The 21,216-nt window shown below is 39.0% G+C and overlaps 1 protein-coding gene across 1 annotated transcript in view; it reads right to left on the bottom strand.

Moving 5' to 3' along the window:
• Positions 1–256: 256 nt before the first annotated feature.
• Positions 257–21,216, bottom strand: part of LOC126109524 (uncharacterized) — a 293,239-nt gene continuing 272,279 nt past the window's right edge. The window contains exons 12-13 of the mRNA XM_049914544.1: positions 17,380–17,507; positions 257–2,031 (exon numbers count right to left, since the gene is read on the bottom strand). Coding sequence (XP_049770501.1) covers positions 1,756–2,031; positions 17,380–17,507 — 404 coding nt within the window. The 3' untranslated portion in view covers positions 257–1,755. The remainder of the gene's footprint in view (positions 2,032–17,379; positions 17,508–21,216) is intronic.

Here is a 21,216-nt window from a genome sequence, read left to right as displayed (position 1 = left end):
AAAAATAAGAGGTTTATTCAGTACCTTAATACATTTTACTATAGTAATGGCAACCACCTCTCATTATCTTTATCACTGGCTGGTGCCTACATTCCACCGAACATGGTAACTCACAGGAAGCAACAGTAACATCTTCCTTTGTACATAATAAGACTAGCTTCAATTTAGTCATAACATGTCTTATAATGAAACACCTCCAAATTGTATTATAAAATTAGGAACAATTACTGAATAGCAAAACTGTTTAACTGCACATTTTAAAAATTCTAAAATAATAATGTGTGTGCCAAGTTTTATGCAAGATTTTAGTACAAAGATCTTAATTGAAACAAATCTGACAGTGCTACAAAGATAAATATTTTATAGCTCCTAAAATTAGTTTTTATGTCTTTCCAAAGTCATAACCACAGCAGAATTAAACATAAAGACTACTGTTTTAGTTACTTTGTACTAGTCCATGAACTAGTTAAGTACTAACGGTGCCATGTTTTTGCTGCTGTTAACAAAAGGGGAACCAAAATCTTCTGTAAAACTTGGTACACAGTATAAGACAAATTACAAAAGGACTACTTCAATTATGCAATTTCTGTTAGCAGCGGCAGAAACAAGGCACTACGGCTCTGATTGATTGTGGAACAGTAAAGTGTAACTGAAACAATAGGCAAGTAATTAAATTCTGCTACTGTTACTATTTGGGGAAAGCATAAAAACTAAATTACAAAAGTTACTAAAGTTCTATCTATGTGGTACTGTCAGATAAGATTCAACTGCCAAGAGATCTTGAAACCACACAAGGGAGTTTTTATTTTGCAATAATGACTGAGTAGTTATATTCTTTGTTTTAAAATGACGTAAGATTTGAGTACAATTTCTTCTCAGAAATTTATTCACTCTGCTGGCAATATTATATAGAGAGAACAGTCTTTTTATATTGATATAAGAAGAAATGATAAAAACTAAATAAAAAAATCAAGAACACTGTGTATAACATTTCTGTAAATTAAAACCCTCCTGGTTGTTTTTGTACTGCAATGATTCTAATCATACACTCTCATATACAAATTCTTCCAAAATAAACATATTTACACAGTCGGGTTTACACCATTGCAGTATAGATAATGAAATAGCCAAAAGAATCCAAAGAACAGACCATTTCCAATCCAGTTCGTCATAAGCTTCCATCCAGTTATGTAAGTGGGTTAGCAAATGAGCAAATTTTCTGCACCTCAAAATAAATCACGATTTAGTGTCACTAAAAAGAATTAACTCCCTTCTTAAATATAGCATCATAAAAACAAAACACAATTTCTCTCATTGTAAAATTAGGGTAAGTAATGCCAACTGCAGCAAAATAATTAAAAACTATAAGGATGCCATTTCGGGCAAATAATATAACTATTTAATATAAATAAAGTAATCTCTCTTCAAAAAGGAACATTTTTCATCAGTACCTCGCTTATCCTATTAAACTAGCAGCATTAATACTGATCAATGGAAAAAATTTTAAAATTAGGAAACTGAACACACAGGCAGCTCCTCAGTGTGGCAGATCAACAACTTCTAATGCACCGACACATTTCCACGTGCCCCCACACACATACACAGCGATACCGACAGCAGTAATCCACACATACCGGGAGTACAGTGTCGCGTCAAGCTGCCTCGATACTTGCCACAGAGGTGCAGCACTCGTGTACAGCCTCCAGCACCACGTAACTTCAAACTCCCTCCCCACGACGTGCTCCGACGGACATCTCAGTTGATGAGAGTGGGAGGACTCATCGACGAGAAGGACGGGGATGACAGTGAAGGAGCCGAGAAGCCCGGCACGGAGATGGGGGTGGCACGGCTCCCTTTGGAGTTGCGCATCAGCGTCTTGTGCGTCTGCAGCTGCTCGCGCCCGTCGTGGTGTCGGTGCCAACATGTCCGGCAGAAGTAGCGGAAGCACACCATGTCTCGACAGAAGTAAGGCCCCTGCTGCAGGCCGCACGACGAACAGAGGGAGTCTTCCAGGTACGGGTCTACCTGCACCTGCGCATCGAGCACACTGTCGTCAGAGCACATTTCCTACTGTAACCGGCACTTTCAGTGATTTTTTTTTACAGATTTATTCTTAATTAACACAAGGTTTCAGAAAACAACTATGCAGAAATGCAGAAACTACAATATGTACAGAGAAACGACATATCAGTGGATAGAGAACCTCTCAAAGTTTCTATCTGTAATACGTGCGATCGGTTAGAGAATGGATCACTGGAAGGCAGATGCATCAGAATACGGCATATAACAGTTTGTGTGTGTGTGTGTGTGTGTGTGTGTGTGTGTGTGTGTGTGTGTGTGTGTGTGCGCGCGCTCACCCAAATTCGCTAAATGAGATTCAATTGGAGAATTTAAGTAATGATTTCATACTAAGTATTGGGTAGAAGCACCAACAGACAATTAGTACAACATATTCTACACAACTGATTGTTTACGTAGCACAGCGAAAACAGGCTGGATGTGAGTGCACAGAAGGTGGAGGATTTGCAGAAATCATTAGTCAGGAGCCCAAAGAAATAGACTGTACCTGAGATCCAAGAACTGCAGATTCCACAGTCAATTGTCTGTTAAGTCTGACCGTCTGACCACCCTACCAACCCCCCCCCCCCCCCCCCCTCTCTCTCTGTTTCTTTCTTTCTTCAGGGGACGAAACAACACAATTCACCACCTTTTGTGCCATGGCTTTATCAAATGTTTACGGATTATTTCTCGTTGTGGAGAAAACTGACTGGTTTTATCACATTGTAGCAATGGATTATGCTACAATGAAGCAAAACATTGGATGCTTCCTTCTGCAACAATACAGTGCTTCACCACACTTACCTTCCGATGTAGGCGATCGCCTCTTTGTCAAACTGCTTCAGCATCGATTGGATGTGTTCCCACCTTGACTCTCCTCCTCTTCACTGGCCTCTGTAGTGACCCGACTAAACTCCACATCATTTCATCATCTATGGTGTTACATTGAAGAATGTGTGTTCCTGCCCCAACTGCCAATTAAGTGTTTCGAGGATGGATAATTAACTGATTCACTGACACTGCTATGACACGTATAGCATATGTTTGACTATCATACTGACATTTGCTGTATCACAAACTGTGTGTATATTGAGCACTTGTTATCCAAGTTTTAAAGATGAGATACGCTCTATCCACTGACGTCTTACGGTTTTTGGGCAATTGTCTTGTGTCCCAGAGGTACTTATGAATAACCCTGTACATCTACATACATATTCCACAAACGGCTTTACAATAATAAAAGTTGAAGATGGTTGAATGTGCATCACGTTTAATACTGCACTATCAATGAAAGGGCCAATAAACTCTAGGGCCGATAAACTCTACACTATTTAATCACGTTTGCCGTCACACACACACAATGAAGAAGTAAAACAAATCTGAAATCCTGCTGTATTATGACATTTAAACTATCTCAATTAAAATGGCTTCCACAAATTAACTATGTGGCTTAGCACAAATTCCTATTATGCAGTTTCGAACAAACATGACTGTACAGGTAACAGAAACTGCGCTAACGACTACCAGTGGCGGAGACAGAAAAACCTCCTCAAGGATGGGCACTGAAGATATCTTGTGTTACATTTACTTTTACCGTAATAAGAGATAATCAAGTCACATGCACAGTTTAAGTAAGTTTTATTTAAACTTATTATACACATATACAAGACAATGCAATTTTATGATACCAAAGAGTTACAATTGAGGTTCTCTTCCTTAAATCATGAATTCTATACACCTAATTCCTGGAAAATTGGTTAATTACATCGTCAATAGGACAATCAATGTCAGGGCGAGTGTTCAACACTGCTAATCCATTAAGTCGATCCTCCTCCATTGTCAACCTCAGCCATGTCTCTGTACGCTGCATTGTTTAAAAACTACTTTCTGCTGTAGCAATAGATGCAGGTAGACAAGCAAATATTTTCTACAGCATGTGCAAAGTAGAACAGTCAGATCTAGGACAAACAGACAACGCTTGCATAACAGAATAACGATCATTAAGAGCGTTCATGCTCATTTGCTTGTACTGAAGAACCTCTCCCATTAGTCTGTTTAATCACGAAGAGTGTGATTCTTCTTCAAAGAACAGTAGTTCAGTTAAGCACTGATTCAATTTACATGCCACATCATTACTGTTATGTTTCAGTAGTTGTGAAGGCAAAAGTATGTTGAATTTTAAACGATAAATATTTTCCTTCAGCAAAACGTTCCCTCATGTCAGTCGTAACATGGTCCAATGTGGGAATAAAAACAGTTCTTTTCCCATATGTCATAGCATCATAATTATGATCGCAATTTTCCCTGTGTCTCTGTCTGCTGTAAGACGAGGTACACTCATCTCCATAGCTAACTCTTCCATAACTGCCTTCGCCTCTTCAACAATACAAGCAAATTGGCTATCAGCATTAACTATCATGCCGTCATACACCTTGAGTGTCTAATCTAATTTTGCTTTTGCCACTGTGACACCCAAGCTATGGTCTTCTAAGATTTTGCTGACTGGATATGTTATGCTCATAATGTCACTCACTGTAAACAGACGGATGATGAACTAAATTAGAGAGAGCTCTAAGGAGGATACTGGCTTTGGCAGGCGTTGTTCTATCCCTCTAACACTGTATTTTTTTTTTTTTAAGAAATTTGCAAACTGCTCCAAGACCAGCTGCGAATTGAACAACAGCATCATGTCGCTGAACCAACCTCATTTGATAATGTGACTGCATCGAGTGCTTTACGTGACTCTTCAATGTTGCAAACCGCTTGCTAGATGCTGTAAAAAATGATACTACATTTTCAATAGTACCATTTGAGTTTATCACACTTAACTTTGCAATTGCGAGAGACAGCGAGGTTGAGCTGATGACTTCAACATAGTGCTACTCGCGTGTTGACAGCTTTCTTTCTTTCACTTCTTGTAGCCACAGCACCTTTAAATTCTGACATATTAACTGAGCAACCATCACAGCCTATACCCACACAGTTCTAGAGAGAGAGAGAGAGAGAGAGAGAGAGAGAGAGAGAGAGAGAGGGGGGGGGGGGGGGGGGGGGGGGGGGGCAGGCTTTTCATTCTCCTTAGACTCTTACTACCTAATACTTCACCAGTAATACTATGCTCTTCATCTTTACTCTCTTTAGGTTCATCGTCAATGTTTCCACTACAATCATTGTCCTCGATGGATGACAACAAAACCCAAAAATCTTGTGTAATTTGCCATCACCATCAACATATCTTGCAGCTGAACTCAGTTGAGCGATATGTGGTATGTCTATACACTCACTGAAGATGCTGTAATAATGAGAATATTTGATTTCCTCCAGTATTCTCGATAACATCACTCTTTCACAGCATGAAATAAGTTCATTACATATCTGCTCTACTGGTCTCAAGGTGGTGTTTTAGTTGCAAGTCTCCAGCGCCAATTCTAAATCGTAGAAGAGCCCTCAAGTTTCCCTCATTACTCACTACACTTTCACAATCTTTTGTGTTTTCTAATAGACTCCCATCATCTCTCTGCCCCAACAGAGGAATGTTTTGCTTTCCATGAAGTAAGACTGTTTTTATTATAGGTATAAGACGGTCTCTGTTTTCTCTAATGCTTTCCATTCTCTGTCTTCACAATTGACATATGACCTCAAGTTCGCGTATGTCTTGTGTCGCCAAAAATGTTGCATCTGTTGATGTTTCAATGGGGTCTTGAGCTGAGAGTGGGTCTCAAGGCCACCATCTTTACCAGTAAGTTTAGCAAACTTTGTTAGTGGATCAATTACAAGTTTCTTGGCTATAATGGATTTCTTTCCTCCAACCATTTTATTATTCACAAAAATTGAACATTTGATGCAAAGAAGTCCCTTTTCAACTTGTGAGAACACCAGAAATGGATACCGTTCAAAGTGATTATCGTGCACTTGTCTGCATTCAACCCATCCCCTCCTGTTGTGCTTGGAAGTAGGAAAGATATAACCTTTTTCAGATTTCCTTGGAGCTGTGAGAAGCTCGTGTTTTATATCGTCACTAATATTTCCTGACGCTAATATATCAAAATAATTGCCAATATCGGTGGGATTAAAGGAATCAGTCGAACTTTGTTGAGGAAGTTTCGACAAAGTGCTGTGCTCTGCCTGTACATCTGGTGGTGGTGGTGGTGGTGGTGGTGGTGGTGGTTGTGTGGTTTTGTGTGTGTGTGTGTGTGTGTGTGTGTGTGTGTGTGTGTGTGTGGGGGGGGGCTGAATGATGTTTCTGCTTTTCTTTTTCTTATTACAGAATGATCTATTTTATTATACTGTTACATCATAGGTAAATTAGATGCCAATTATCCTCGAATAAGCACTTTATTCGCACTGAAAAATTCAACGCTAGTACACTTAGCACTAAAACACACAGTCACACACAACGCATTTCTAATATCACTAAGCACAACACTGACTGAAGTTTGTGGTAATAGCCAATAATTGGAGTTGTTCAGTTTTTATCACTTCCAAGTTATCGTGACGAGTGTAGCTTTCAAACTGACTTCATGACAGCGACTGCTTCCCTTATATACGTGGCTCTGTTCTTTCGAGAACATTCACTGCCATAATTTTTGCTTCCAGACTTTTATGGGGTGTGAACAAATACCTACTGTGAAAGCAACAAGCAAATATGCACCTTACGATGGATAATAGAAGGGTGGGTTTCCAATGATGACATCTGGCAATTTATGTGTGTGGAACTTTTATTGTTGCTTCTATTCCTTTCTAATGAATTTAATAGAGGGCCTATATAGGAGTGTGGTTTGGAAAGTTCTCTGAATCATCACAAGAGGTCAGCACAAGTGCAACGAGTTGTTCACGGGGTATTCATTGTACTGTTGCCTGTAAAAATGTGCCATATCAGTGCTTTTGGAAGAGAGATGTGGCAGTGACGTGGCTCTGTTGTTTCCGCATAGTGATTTTGCAAAGATGCGGGTGACATGGAGGGGGGGGGGGGGGGGAAGTAGGAGGAATCTACATTCGAGCAGTGATTAAGTACTTCATAAAGAAATGTATGAAATCAAAGGACATACATGCCGATTTCCAGATTACACTGGGGGACTCTGCTCCTTCACATTCAACTGCTGCTAAGTGGACAAATGAATTTGAATTTGGTTGGGAGAGCTTACACGATGATCTGCACAGTGGTCGGCCAAGATGTGTCACTACACCTGAAATCATTGCAAAAGTGCACAAAATGGTCATGGAGGATCGCTGATTTCAAGTGCGTAAAACTGCTCACACTTGCCGTATGTAACCTCAAACGGTGTATCACATTTTAACTGAAGAATTAGAAATAAAAAAAAATTATCTGCAAGATGGGTGCCGCAACTGTTGACAATGGATACTGTGCGCCCGCACACATGTGCCGTCGCCATGGTAAAATTACACAAACTAAAGTATGAATTGTTGCCACACCTGACATGGCTCCGTCAGACTTCCATCTCTTCCCAAAACTTAAAATTTTTCTTGGTGGGCAAAGATTCACTTGAAATGAAGAACTGATAGCCAGAGTTAACAACTATTATGTGACCAGGAGGAAACTCCTTTTCGAGATGGGATCAAGGTACTGGAACACTGTTGGACCAAGTGCATTAATCTACAAGGAGCCTTCGTTAAAAAACAAAAGTTTCAGTGATGTAAGTACTTTTTTTCTATTCTGTTCCGAGAACTTTTCAAACCATTCTCGTAGTAACAATGTGTTTTTAGGAATCTTCTCGAAATTCACTATTACCAGAGATATACTTGTCAATAGTTTCCCATACCTAACTCTTAATACGAGTGAGGTATGAGATACTATTGTTAAGATATTAGTAAAAATTTTGTCTCTTAACAATACTTTTACTGAGAAGTTACTATGAATTACTATTATTAACACTTCACAATCAATTGATCACTCTCACTCTTGACTGATCTTCCCACTTGCACTTCATACAACTAGGACTTCTGACTTATTCATTCTTTGGCCTTAATATTTCTGCTTCTGAATGTGAACTAGCTTCACATTCGGTGAATAGTCTGTATTTGCAATGCTACATATCGAAGGTTCTCTGTACAAGAAAACAGTAGAATATTCACAACTTTTCTTAAACAAATGCCAGAGAGAATAACATATCAAAATCACTAGAATGGCCGCAACTTTTCTTTTATGTATGTGTTAGCTGTCTATGTGCCAGACAGAAACATATACAATACAATGACACGGACGCGCATCTACATAGGAAAGTACTACTACTCGATAACTTGATTCATCAGAGTTGACTGAGGAAAGATATGAATCAATAGAGTACAGGCTGATTGGTGGTGGCAGTGTAGGTGCATATATACTCAAGTATATAGACATGAATTGCAGAACACAAAGCATAAAACAAATTTTATTGATGTATGTGCCATTACAGCTTCACATACCATAAAATCTTTCTTAAAATAACAACATCCAGACGTGACAGTTAAAAACAGCTTTTCATCCAGGCCAGTGTAATCGAATGATGGTCATAAAGCTGAAAATATACATTAACAGAGAGGGGGGGGGGGGGGGGGGGGAGGGGTAGTGAAAATAAAAGCAATATTTGCATAAGGAGCTAGCCGCTACAATAATTAAATGTAAAAGGTATCATCTTGCCGAAGATTTTACGCCATTAAAACTTAGTAACTGACAATTAATATTTACATCATTTCATAAAAGAGATCATCATATATGTTGCTATTACGTAAAAATCAGCATATTGCTATCACGCTAGTTATTGCTGGAGTCAAAGACACTCTGTGTTGACATCAACTATTTTAATTTTATTGCAGTTACAGCCTGCTCCTTAAAAGGTTATTTGAACACGTAACTTTTGTGTTAAGTTATAGAGGCAGCTGGCTACCACCAGCTAGCAGCCTTCGCCTCACACTCATCAGTCCCTATTTTGCTACAGCACTGCATATCCACATTTGTACACTATGTATATGCTCAATGTTGCTATTCTTAAACATTCTAATGAACATTAGCTGTCCTGTCAACATGTACCACATTACAGCAACATGTGATCTGTTACAAAATTATATAAATACTGGGTGTCGGTAACCAAGTTTAAATGGCATAATGCCTCAGGTTAGAAGATACCTTTTACATTTAGTCATTTCAGTGGATAGTTTCTTGGATCTTATTTTCACTGCCACTTCTCTACATTAATGTATATTTTTGCTGAATCACAATCCTTCAATTACAATGGCCACAAACTATGAAAAGCTCTTTAACTATGTCATGTATGGATGATGTTATTTTAAGAAAAATTTTACCAATGTGTGAAGCTGTAATGGCACCAACACTAATCAAGTACGTTTTATGGTATGTATGCTTCAACTCTTTTATATGTTCTTCAACCCTGCTACAATATTATGAGCAGTTCTGTAAGCAGTTGTACGTTGCTAACATGAGAAAAAGTCTGTTTTGTATATTATGTCTGAAGATGGCTAGATTGTTGAACAGAATTAGTAATCCAACCAAATGAAGAAAGCTTCACGTGCTATCTTGGAAAAACACATGCACACACACGCTCCTGGTTGTTTGTCAACCAACTTGACAAAACACTTTCTTTGGTGTTGTAGCTTCAGTTCTTAAACAGACCTTGCAATTCTTTCAGTGTAACTGTTCCAGACATTAAAAAAAAACATTCAGCAGGGCTAATTTACAGTTACTGATTAAGTGTTCAGCTAAACACTAGCAGCTACAATGTAGACCACTGAATGCTGTTCACAAGCACAGATTGAGAGAATGAGTTAGTTGCTGTTTATAAGAAGCTAGAAGTTGCTCTGACCACTTAAGTGAGTAGAAGCTGCTTTAGATATATGCATTTGGTGAAATGTCAAATTGTGTACCAGAGATACCACAGGTGCGTACAGTGGTATCTTCTCCAAAGGAGGTCTTCTGCAGAAAGTACAGGATCTTTTACCACTCATCTACTTGACTGGTGCATCTACAGTACACCTTAAGTACCTGGAGAGGGAAGGCAGTAACCTAGACAAACTCTGGGTATAACAACCATTCAGACAATAAATGGAACAAACTGATCCAGTGAGACACTTCACCTGTTGAGAAACCTGACATGTCCAGTGTCTGGGGGGAGGCGAACATAAAATGATAAGTGAAGGAAGTTGGAGCATACAGCCAATAATGATACCCTTTATTGAAATCCCTTAGGGAAATGGCTGAATAGGATACAAATGATCATCTTGTGCATGTCCTGGAAGCCTCTCGGGTAACTGGGTGAAGACAATTGCACTGCTCACGTGGCTAGCTGTGTGTGGAATGTGCAAGATATTTTTTTCCTTTTGTAGCTTAGGCAACTTCCATACATACCTGAAGGAGAAGTCAAAAAGTATCAGTGTAAGACCCAAAGAAATGGCCCTTCAAATGTGAGACTATTACAGCCAGAATAATCAACTGCAGAAGCATTTGCAAAGTCCGTAATTTTTATCAGTCTGAAAATGCAACTGAGTTCATAATAATCAGGCTAAAAAGTGAAACCAAGAATGCTGAGACATGTTTATATCTAAAGGAAAGGCTAATAGGAAATGGACATCATATTTGTCGCAGTATACAAGAAACTCGAATCGACCATGACAGAAACTGAAGCAGCATGTGAGGTGGAGTGGGCGAGACTCCTTAACCAGTGTGTCACAAATTAATTCTATCTTTCTATCGTCTGACTCACCCTTACAGGTAACAAAGTTTTAAGAGAAACTCTTGAGTCACTAACAAATATGTTCCTAAATCACACTCTTTATCAATGGAGCAGACTTTAAACATCCAATGATCAAATGAGATAAACACAGTTTATGGATATGATATGCAAGTTTGGGTGGCAATCATTAAAATAAAGGTGTTTTCATGAAATTTCCACTTACAGTGTTCTCCTCCAAATGCAAAAATATTTTGTTAATACCCACCTACACTGGGAGAAATGATCATTGTAATACGATAAGATGAATCAGAGTTCACACGGAAAGATTTTAACTGTTATTTTTCCCGTGTGCTGCTAGAGAGTGGAATAGTGGAAAAGTAAATGTGGAAGTGGTTCAATGAACCCCTCTGGTAGGCTATAAAGTGCAAATTTCTGTAGATGTACCTTTTTGCTTACTAACCCTGTCAGGACTGTATCACTACTTGTAATGACCACCACCTCAGCTGTAAAATTTACACGTTCATCATCACAGATATTTGGGTGTTTATTGCAAAAATATTGCAATTCCTGAGATTGTGGTTACAATGGGAACTTAAAACACAGCAGCTTTTTCCGAATCGGATTTCAATTGTATACTGATGTGTGAATAATGTGTCTTGCTTCCAAACATATCATCTGTCTGCTACTCACTCACTGTCTATTGCCCATCCTGTAATTTACTGACATCTGTTAATACCATCTCTGTGACAAGCCTTGCCACTAATTTATTCTCGCAATAACGATTACAGTTAGTATGGTTTACTTAATCTGTTATACATTTCATAAAGGATTAATTTTCCTCCTTGTTTCCTCGGAATACCACAATGTCCTCAAGCTGATAAAAAGCTGGCAACATTTTCACCCGGTCTTTTACTACTGGAACAGGGACTAAATTTCACATTTGCAATCCACTTAGTAAATCATCACACACTCTTATAACCGAAGGAAATAGTGATATGGGTGTAGAGTAAAGTGACATTTTTTGAAGAATATTTTCAATTCAAGTGTTACCCATACATAACCATAATTAAAGTTTGTTTACAGTAACTGTACATGTATGGGAACATTTGTTTCAAAACTGTTCAAATACAAAGAGAATTTGTGAGATGATAGCACTAAGTTCCATTTCCTCCTGTGTTTCACAGAACTGTCGAACTGTGAGCAGAGGAATACTCTAGTTGTAGTGGCTAGTTTGTCGTTTCTCACGTATTCCTCGCATTAGTGTCACGCAAGTCAAATGTGTTGTGATTACTCAAGCAAGCGTCCATACTGTAACAAGCACTTTGAAGTATCAGATAATCTTGATACTGTTTAAACGCGAGTGTCATTTGCAAACCCCTGCCCTTCCGAAGTCCTCAAAATAAATCTGCACATGACCTCAATAGCCAAAGCTTGACCTGCAAATGTAAGATAAACCCTACATACTCTATTCAACAACATAAAAATATTGTAATTGAATAGATAAAAAAATCTACCCACCAAGCAGTGGCAAAAACCACACACAAAAAAAGAAGGTTATAATTAGACAAGCTTTTGGAGACAGTGGCTGTTTCAGGCATTACATTTGAAGGTGAGGAAGAGGGGTGAAGGAAAGTGACTGGAGAAGTCTAGCAAAAGGGGTAGATTTCAGTAAAGTCACCCAGAACTGTGGGTCAGGGGAGACTTACCAGACAGGACGAGAAAGAAACACTGATTGTTGGGGACCGCACCAGACGAGATTTGGAAAGCTTAAAGCTTAAAGGTGTAAGGCAGGGTTATATGCAAGACAGAGATTCTGATAATACATCATGCACAAGTTAGAGTGTATTGCATGCAACAGAGATGGGAGGGCGATGGCGAAAAACGGGTGGGTCAGAAAATGAAAGCAGTAGAAAACTAAAACAGAGTTAAGAAAGCAGTAGTTACTGCAAAGAAATTCTGACACAGGAGAAATCAACAATTTACGGCCAGGTGGGTGATGGGAACCAAGGACATGTAGCCCTAGTTTTCACCAGCAGAACTCTGAGAAACTGGCATCAGGTGAAAGACCCCAGATGCTCTACAACGTGAGTCTCAGCCTCAGCACCTGTTTTAACACACACACACACACACACACACACACACACACACACACACACACACACACACACCTGGATTCTTCCCCAACGCCTGTTTCTCTGAACTCTGCAGGTGGAACTAGGACAACATGTTCTTTGTTCTCACCACCCACCTGGCCTTAATTTACTTTAATTTCTTCTGTCTCAGCATTTCTTCACAGTAACTACTCCTTTCTTCACTCCATTTTAAGTTTTTTTTCAGCTGCCATTTTCTGATTTGTCTATTTTTCAGTGTCACCTTCCCAACTCTGTTACATGTAACACACTTACCTTTCACTCTTATTAAATCATGCACAATGTTTTATGAGAATCTCTGTCTACCATATTACCTTGTCTTTAGGCTCTCAGGTTTTCAAATCTCTTCCTGTGCAGTCCCCAACAATCAGTCTTTGCTTCTCATCCTGTCCAGTAGATCTCCGCTGACAAGCGTTTCTGGGTGACTTTTCCAAAATCTACCTCTCTACCTAGACCTCTCCAGCCCTTTTCCTTCACCCCTCTTCCTTCCCCTTCAGCACTTCTGCCTGAAGGAGCCACTGGCTCCAAAAGCTTGCCTAATTGTAACTTCCTTTATGAAAGTTCTGTTGCCGCTCAGTGAGCACGACCTACAGAACCAGTAGTAACGTAATGTAATGCAATTCAATAATTTTATCTGCAAATTTAATACAGCCCTGTATTTTTCGAATGATGATTGGGAATTATCCTCATCTTATAGTATGATAAATACAGTATTTCTTGATAAGTTTTGTCAAGGAAGAATTCGGTTAACAGTACACTAGAAAAAACAAATTTGGATATACCAAAGCACTACATATCAAGAACAGGAACAGGAAAGTCAACTAACTCAAAATCTGCAATGAATTATCACTTTCACAAACAACTCTTAAGTTGTAAAACTGGAGATTATGGCACAAGAAGGAAGCAGGGGGAACCAAGTAAACACAATTTGAAATAAGCTTATGTTGATGCTCAAGACCTGATTAGTTGTGAGAACATGGCACACTGTCACTGCGACTCCTTAGGCATATATTTTTAAGCTACTTATGTTATTAGGAAACATACAAATACTGTTGGTTTGGAAAAATGTGCTCATTGTTTCTCTCAAACAATTTTGGATACCAATTTGGTGACAAAGACGCTGAACAAAAGTTGCATTTAAATTCTGCAAATGTGCCAAGAGTGGCAATATTTAGTTTATGTACCAATGCTGGGACCACTGAAAACTGCGTTGCTGGGCAGAGATGGTGTATGCTACCTCTAATGATCTGTAATACAACACAGCTCCAAGCCCTTTACCAGAAGTTTGCTGTGAGCCCAGTTTGGGGCTGTTGACTCCACAGTCCACAGTCGTGGCTAAGATTTCTGACATTGTAGAGACATGTGACACTGTGTAATCCACAAGTAAATATGTTTAGATGTGTGTTTTGATGAGGCTCTGAGAGCTGATTTCGCTGATTGTATCCTCACTTGACTAGACTGAATGAGCTGTTATGTTCACTAGAAACATTTGTAACATGTTTGTTACATGAACAAGTTGTTAATATAATCAGGTTACATGCCACAGTGAATGAACTTCAACACACATTAATGGGTGCAACTATTCCGGATCAGTTATGGTTTAGATTTACTTACCTGTTATATGTTCACAGTAGCCAGTGGGTACTAATTTGAAATTATGTGGTGTTTTAAAATTTTTTGCTTTGGAAGAGGCTCCCGACCTATTTCAGCTCTAAGTGCAGGTAAAGCTTTTAAGTATTTGTTAATTTTGATGTAAACTATATGGAAAGATGGTGACAGGTCATTCAACTAGAACTGTGATTTAACCAGTTCACATCTGTAAAACAACTAGTTCTGAGCATTATTGTCTAGGATCCAAGCCTGGAACCACAGAAGTTATTGATCGAAGGGTAGCTATCTTTCTTAAACAAATATTTTTAAGATTGTGTTATATAAATGTCAGCTTCTGCAAGCGTTCTGATGTTTTGTTTTAATCATTGGTTTCACTACCATTAAACTCTAGTTTGAAGCATGGTGTTTTAACAGTTGTTAGGCTGCTTCTCAATTCTTAAAATTTTAAATTAAAATTGTGTGTGAACCTTGCTTTTACAGTTCTTGATGCTTTTGATCTTGTTTCCATTTACAATATACTTCGTTTAACTGCTATAATCCGCAATCATGTAGGAAGACAGCACAATTTTAAGCCGTTCTGAGCATCCCTGTCCATTAACGGCTGGCAGCCCATAAGATTCATTCTCTTTCCAAATGGTTACCAACAAGTTACATACCTCCCTCTCCCTCTCTCCTCTTAACAATATGCTATGAATGTTTATCTAAATGTTTTAGTTCAATTAATGGAAAAGTCAGGTGACGGCAATAAGCATGAAGTGCTTCACCAGCAGACAAGTGGGATTATTTACTGCATTTGTAACTTCATCAAATGTAAACTTGAAAGCAGGACTCTTACTGTTGACATTTTAAGATATAAGAACGGACTGCAGAAGCACGTGGTGTCAACAAGATCACTGTAGAGAAAACTCTAAACAAAGTGTCAGAGCAGTAGAAACCTTATGAACAGTTTGTTTTGCGTAGCCTGAAAAACACAGAAATCAAAGGAAACCGGGACCACAAATGGGATTTTGACAAGAATGTTTTATTAAAGTGTCCCGTGTAAATGGTAAATACCTGACATAACGAAAACTTGTGACAATTATGCATGGGAATATTGGCTTCAAAGGTAGTGCTTCGTCACAATTACGCCTTATGGAGTAGAAGCAGAGGGGATTGCACTTTGGGTTCGTTTTGTTGTGTATTACATTTTTACTTCTAATGCAAATTGAAATAAATGACTATTATTGCAAGCAGTTTCAATGACCTTGTCGCTAAACAGTTGCAATTTTGAGAAATATTTTATATGACTTTTCACAAAGCTGTGTCAGGTGTTCTCGCCTTCCAACATCAAGCGGACTAAAGCTGTGGAGCACTGGACACGTCATAGTCAAGACATGAGGTAAGATTTCTCTCACGACTATTGACTGCAGTCCGTTCTAAAATTAATTATTCGGGTCATAGATCTGAATGTTATAAAACGATGTACCATAGGCAAATGAACCCGATCACTGTCTTCAGCAACACAGTTCAGCAACATTGACTTTGTTTGCCTGCTCTCTGCTGCCACTCATGTGCAGATCTCATTCCCTCAATGCTTTCTTACCGCCCCACCTCTATACGCAGAAGCGCCATCCTACTTGACGCAGGCAATGGTTGGGCTGAAGTTAAATTCTGAGACAAGTTTATGTTGCACAGACGCTCTAAGAAACAATCTGTTCACGTTACTGTGATTTGCTATGTACTGTCAAACTGTTAATTTTATAAATTTACATTTTTTTCAATTTTTAACAACTCAAAAAACAGGTCCCAGCTTTATGCCCTACTGTCCAATACCACCACACAGGGACCCTATTTGTCTTCCTGAAACCAATCCTCTCAATGGAACTGGGGAGACACTGTAGCACAGCCTGCCCTAATGATGCGAACTACATGATAAGGAAATGTATTGCGAGGGGAGAATATTTCCACTAAGATGTTGAGAATGGTGGGATAACATTAAGTTTCAGATGGAAACAACAGCATCTGCTGAAGTACCAGTTATGGTATTTATTTGCGGCAATAATTTAGTAATTACACAGGCTACCTATCCTGGTAATACACATATACCACTGGAAGCCCAGGATGGAATAACAACAGGGGAAGGATAGATTGCTATTCACCACATGAAGGAGGCATATGGTTACGGACAGTGCGAACGCTCATGGGTGCTAGCAGTCACTGCCATAGTGCCCAGAGACAGTAGCCACCACACATGCACTAGTAGTAGTAGTAGTAGTAGTAGTAGTAGTAGTAGTAGTAGTAGTTTTTCGACTAAACAATGATGCTACACAGTAGTAGCAGGGAACACAGTAACTTTAGATGTGCTCACAAATTGTGAAAGCTGAACATTGTCTGGCAATTTGTAATGTGTCTGATGGGTATAGTACACACTTAACATTTGTTGACAGTAAATTGCAACTCTGATTCTAATAATAATTGTAAAAAGCACCCTAACGGCATGCCTGATAAAGACATAGGCTTTTAAAGTTTGACAGTCCTATTGAAAATAAGTACTTTTTAGGCCCATGCATAAGTTAAAACAGATGTTGAGTTTCTATCTTTATTTGTGTAGTAGATGCAGTCTTGTGAAATTCGATGAATCTTGTGAAATCCGATGAATCTTTTGAAACAACCTGTATCTTGCAATCTCAGATCCTCCTTTTATTACAAGACATACTTCACCCTGGAATCTGGCTGGGGTACTTTAAAAACATTGCAGAATTGTAAGTTGAGATTCCTAGACCAGAATTTGAAAATCCACCACCAACAGAATATGAACCCAATGGCACAGGCCCACTATGTTTTTGAATATGTATAAAAATAAAATAGCTATGGAAAACATCAGAAAATAAATAGCTTACCTTCTTAGTGAAACGAGGAGTTTTTATTTCTATGAATGCTGCGACTACTGCCCTCATATATGAACGAGGATTGTTGAAGGTCACACGGCCAGAGCCTATTGGATACTTGTATTTGTCTGTGTCAATGCCTGAAAATTACCAAGCAAAATAAATTATTCCACTTTAAAACAAAAAGATAAAAATTTGGTTGCTCAAAGCCCTAAGTACCTAACACACAAAATTAAAGGTTTTTTTTAAATCTCTGTGTCATCGAGTGTTCTCTGTGCCATCGAGTGTGGCTACATCAGTTTTATTAGCGCCAGCAACGACAATGAGTAAGGTCAGTGTAAGACGCTACCACCATGTCGTTCTGGAATAAAACTGGAATTTGCTCCCTCGCTGCAACACAGATTATTAACCCAGAAAGCAAAACTCCAAACCTCAACACAAAATGGTGCATACTGTGAATGTAACTATTTACTCTTATTTTAGTTCGATGTCTCATCAAACAGGTAGCAAAACTCCATAGGAGCACAGTACAATCTCTGAAAATGGTGCTGGTGAAGTCTTAAGATTGATTTTTAACAGATCATTTAACTAAGCAAGCAGCATAGAACCACGTAAGTAAAAATATGAGGCCCAGTAAAAACCCTTGGACAACAGGAGATTTTGAATTTAAGTGACGAAAGGAGAAAATATATAAATGCAACAAATGAAGTGGACACGGCTCAAAAATTAGAGAAACGAAGTGCAAAAAAGCAGAGTAGGATTGGTTAATGGATAAATGAAAATTTGTAGAAGCGCACACATGTGTAGGAGAAATAAAGATTCCACCTACACAGGAAACTAAATAAATCCTCAATAGAAGAAACCAATGCATCAGGATTGAGAACTTAGGTGGCAAGCAAGTACTAATCAAAAAAATGGAAGACTAGTTCTGAGACACTAAGGCAGAGTTAAAGCATATCCTCGACGTTATTCAATTTTTACATAAAGCAAGCTTTAAAGGTAACTAACAGATATTTGGAAAGGAAATTTAAGTTGGAGGAAGAAATATAAAAGTTCGCCAACGATATTTTAATTCTGCCACACACAAAAAGACTTTCATTCAAAAGAATGGATAGTATTTCAAAAAGAGCTTCAGCAGCAGTATAAGGAAAAGAATAGCTCACATGGCCATCATCTCTGGTAGCAGTCAGAGATTGTGGTATTTTCTGTGCGCACTCACGCACGCAGAGAGAGAGAGAGAGAGAGAGAGAGAGAGAGAGAGAGAGAGAAGACGAACACCAAGGCAAACAAAATGCAAAGAAAGAGTGAAAAGAGTGATAAGGAGTTAACATGGAGGGAGAGTCGAGGCCTTTGAGAGAAGGCCAGATGCCCACCCTTAGACTGAACGATAAAAGACGCACTTTCATAAGCCAGTCACAGGTCATGTCGCGTGATGCCTTTACACAGAAGTGTGAGATACTGACAAGAACGGTTCCAAGAACATCTCAGTGATTAGCAGTCACTGCGTATTATTCAAAAAGGGCAACAAATAGACTGAGAGAGAGAGACAGAGCTAGAATTAAGCATACACAGATATACAAAAATTAGTAAGAAAAATAGTCAAGTTTTGGAGCAGTATTATCCAAACCGTTATTCAGCATGGAATGATATACCAACACATGTCTCACCAGCTGATGACAGCATAGGACACATGATAGCAAGATCACTCTTAAGTAATGCAAACACACAAATACGAAAAGTTAATGGTTTAAATTAATATACATATTGTTGCTACAAGAAAAGCAAAGCTTCCACATATATTGGTCTCTAAGATTAATAAGCTGCAAGAGAATCTAAGCTTCCACATATAATGTTTATCTCTTTTGTGCGTGTTACACTTTAAGATACATCACAAATGTGCGAGTAAAATTTTTAATAACGACGTAAATGTCTGATCTTCTGGTCGTCCCCAAAGAGTTGATTTTTAAATGAGAATCAAACACTCCTATTTAAGAAATTCATCATACATTCTCACACATAGTTCATCTTGCATAAAAGGAAATTGATTAACTTTCAAAGTAACACTTTTCAAACAACCATTCCCAATATTTTCCTGTGACCTGTTAGAAATAGGTTCGGTTCAGCAGTTGCCAGAGAGCGCCAGATAACAGGTGTCACTGCAATTGTGCACCTACGATGATGCAGGAAGGCCGTATGTTCGTACGTGCAAGACATTAAAAGATCTTGCATTAAAACGAATCTAATGTAAACAGGTGCTATGACACACTCATCACAGGCAATTTGTTGTTAAGAAGCATTGCATAGTCTTCCTAAAGCCTTTGACACACTTTGATGTTGGCAGACACTTGTATGAGCACTGTGTTGTTGTATACAGTGCATTTCCTTTGTGACTAAGTTGCCCTGATGCCACCCACTCTGATCAGGGCCTCTCCCAATGGGCACCATCCATCCACAGCAAAAGCCACCTGGCACGATGACCCCAAAGCCACCTGGCACGATGACCATTTCTGGAAGTCCTAATGCCCCAAGAAGGTGGGCATCTACTCCTTGGCTGTGTGTGGGGAGTTTTGCAGCTCAGGCATTAGCAGTGCGATCCCTGTGTTGTCCAGGGGATACCACCAAACGGGTACATGACGGCCCTACTACAATAGGCTGGCTACCGTGCTGGATATTGGGCATACAGAAATCCAATATTGTCAGGGGAGCAAAAGAGGTCAGTGGGCAATGGAAGATGACATATCCCAGAAGATGTCTTCATCTAAATGTTTAACTGCAGGTGGAGGTGCAAAGTCATGACAAAAAGAGGTGCAGGAGATCAAATCAAACGGCACTACAGATAACCTGTGCACCACGTAAGGCATTATTCCCAAACGACCTGCACTTCTGTAGAATTTTAAAGTGGAAGGTCAGCCATAAAATGGAACCTGAACTTACAGTGCCAAAACTGGTGACTCCTTTTAGTCCCCTCTGACAGGCAGGAATACCATAGGGCTATTCTAACACCCAGACCCGCTTGGTGTTACAGTGTAAGGCGTCCAAATCTAACAAGTGGTGGTTTTCCTTCTGTAGCCAATGGCAGTTTAATTGGGTCGAGTAGACTTCAAGCCGCGTACACACTAAACCAGAAACATGTTTCCCACTACTTGATATGGACACCGTTTGGAAACATCTTTCGAAACACGGTATTCTATCCATAGCAGTGTCAGTACAGATCAATGGAAACAGTATTTCAGGCCAGCTAACACGTGTCACCGCCGTGCAGCGCAAGTGTGTTTATGTGTCGCACTGTGTCGTCTGTTGTATAGAGTTGTCACGCGTGTTGCGATTTATTAAATTTTTGTGGGTGGAGGGACGGTGATACCATTTATACCAGAAATTCAAAATCATTAGATGATACCCAAGAGGAATTACGAAAACTAGATCTTTCTTCCATACTCAGTTACCATACGAAGCAAGTTTTTCCCCCACCAGCTGTTCTACAGTATGTTCTCACTCACCCAAGACAATGACTGCATGCAAACCAAGTTATTTCTTACAACAACTAATCCAATTTTATCTACCATTAACAATTACTATACAAACTCTCCATCAAAATAATATTGTAGTTTTAAAACAAATTACAAAATTCTTTGATAAATGCAACCTTATTCTGTAAAATTACGAAACACAGATTCTCATCGACTTCAGGGCACCTCATTATAAATTAATAGAAAAAAATGATCAGCAACAATATATTTTATTTTGTTTGCATGAACTTTCATATATTAATTATGCAGCAGCACATATTACAGTTTCCTCATCTCTAGATCTGACACAGTACACAATACGAAAGCGATACAACAAATAGCG

The sequence above is a fragment of the Schistocerca cancellata genome, chromosome 12, assembly GCF_023864275.1.
Source record: "Schistocerca cancellata isolate TAMUIC-IGC-003103 chromosome 12, iqSchCanc2.1, whole genome shotgun sequence".
NCBI lineage: Eukaryota > Metazoa > Arthropoda > Insecta > Orthoptera > Acrididae > Schistocerca > Schistocerca cancellata.
This window is presented reverse-complemented; position numbering and strand designations above follow the sequence as displayed.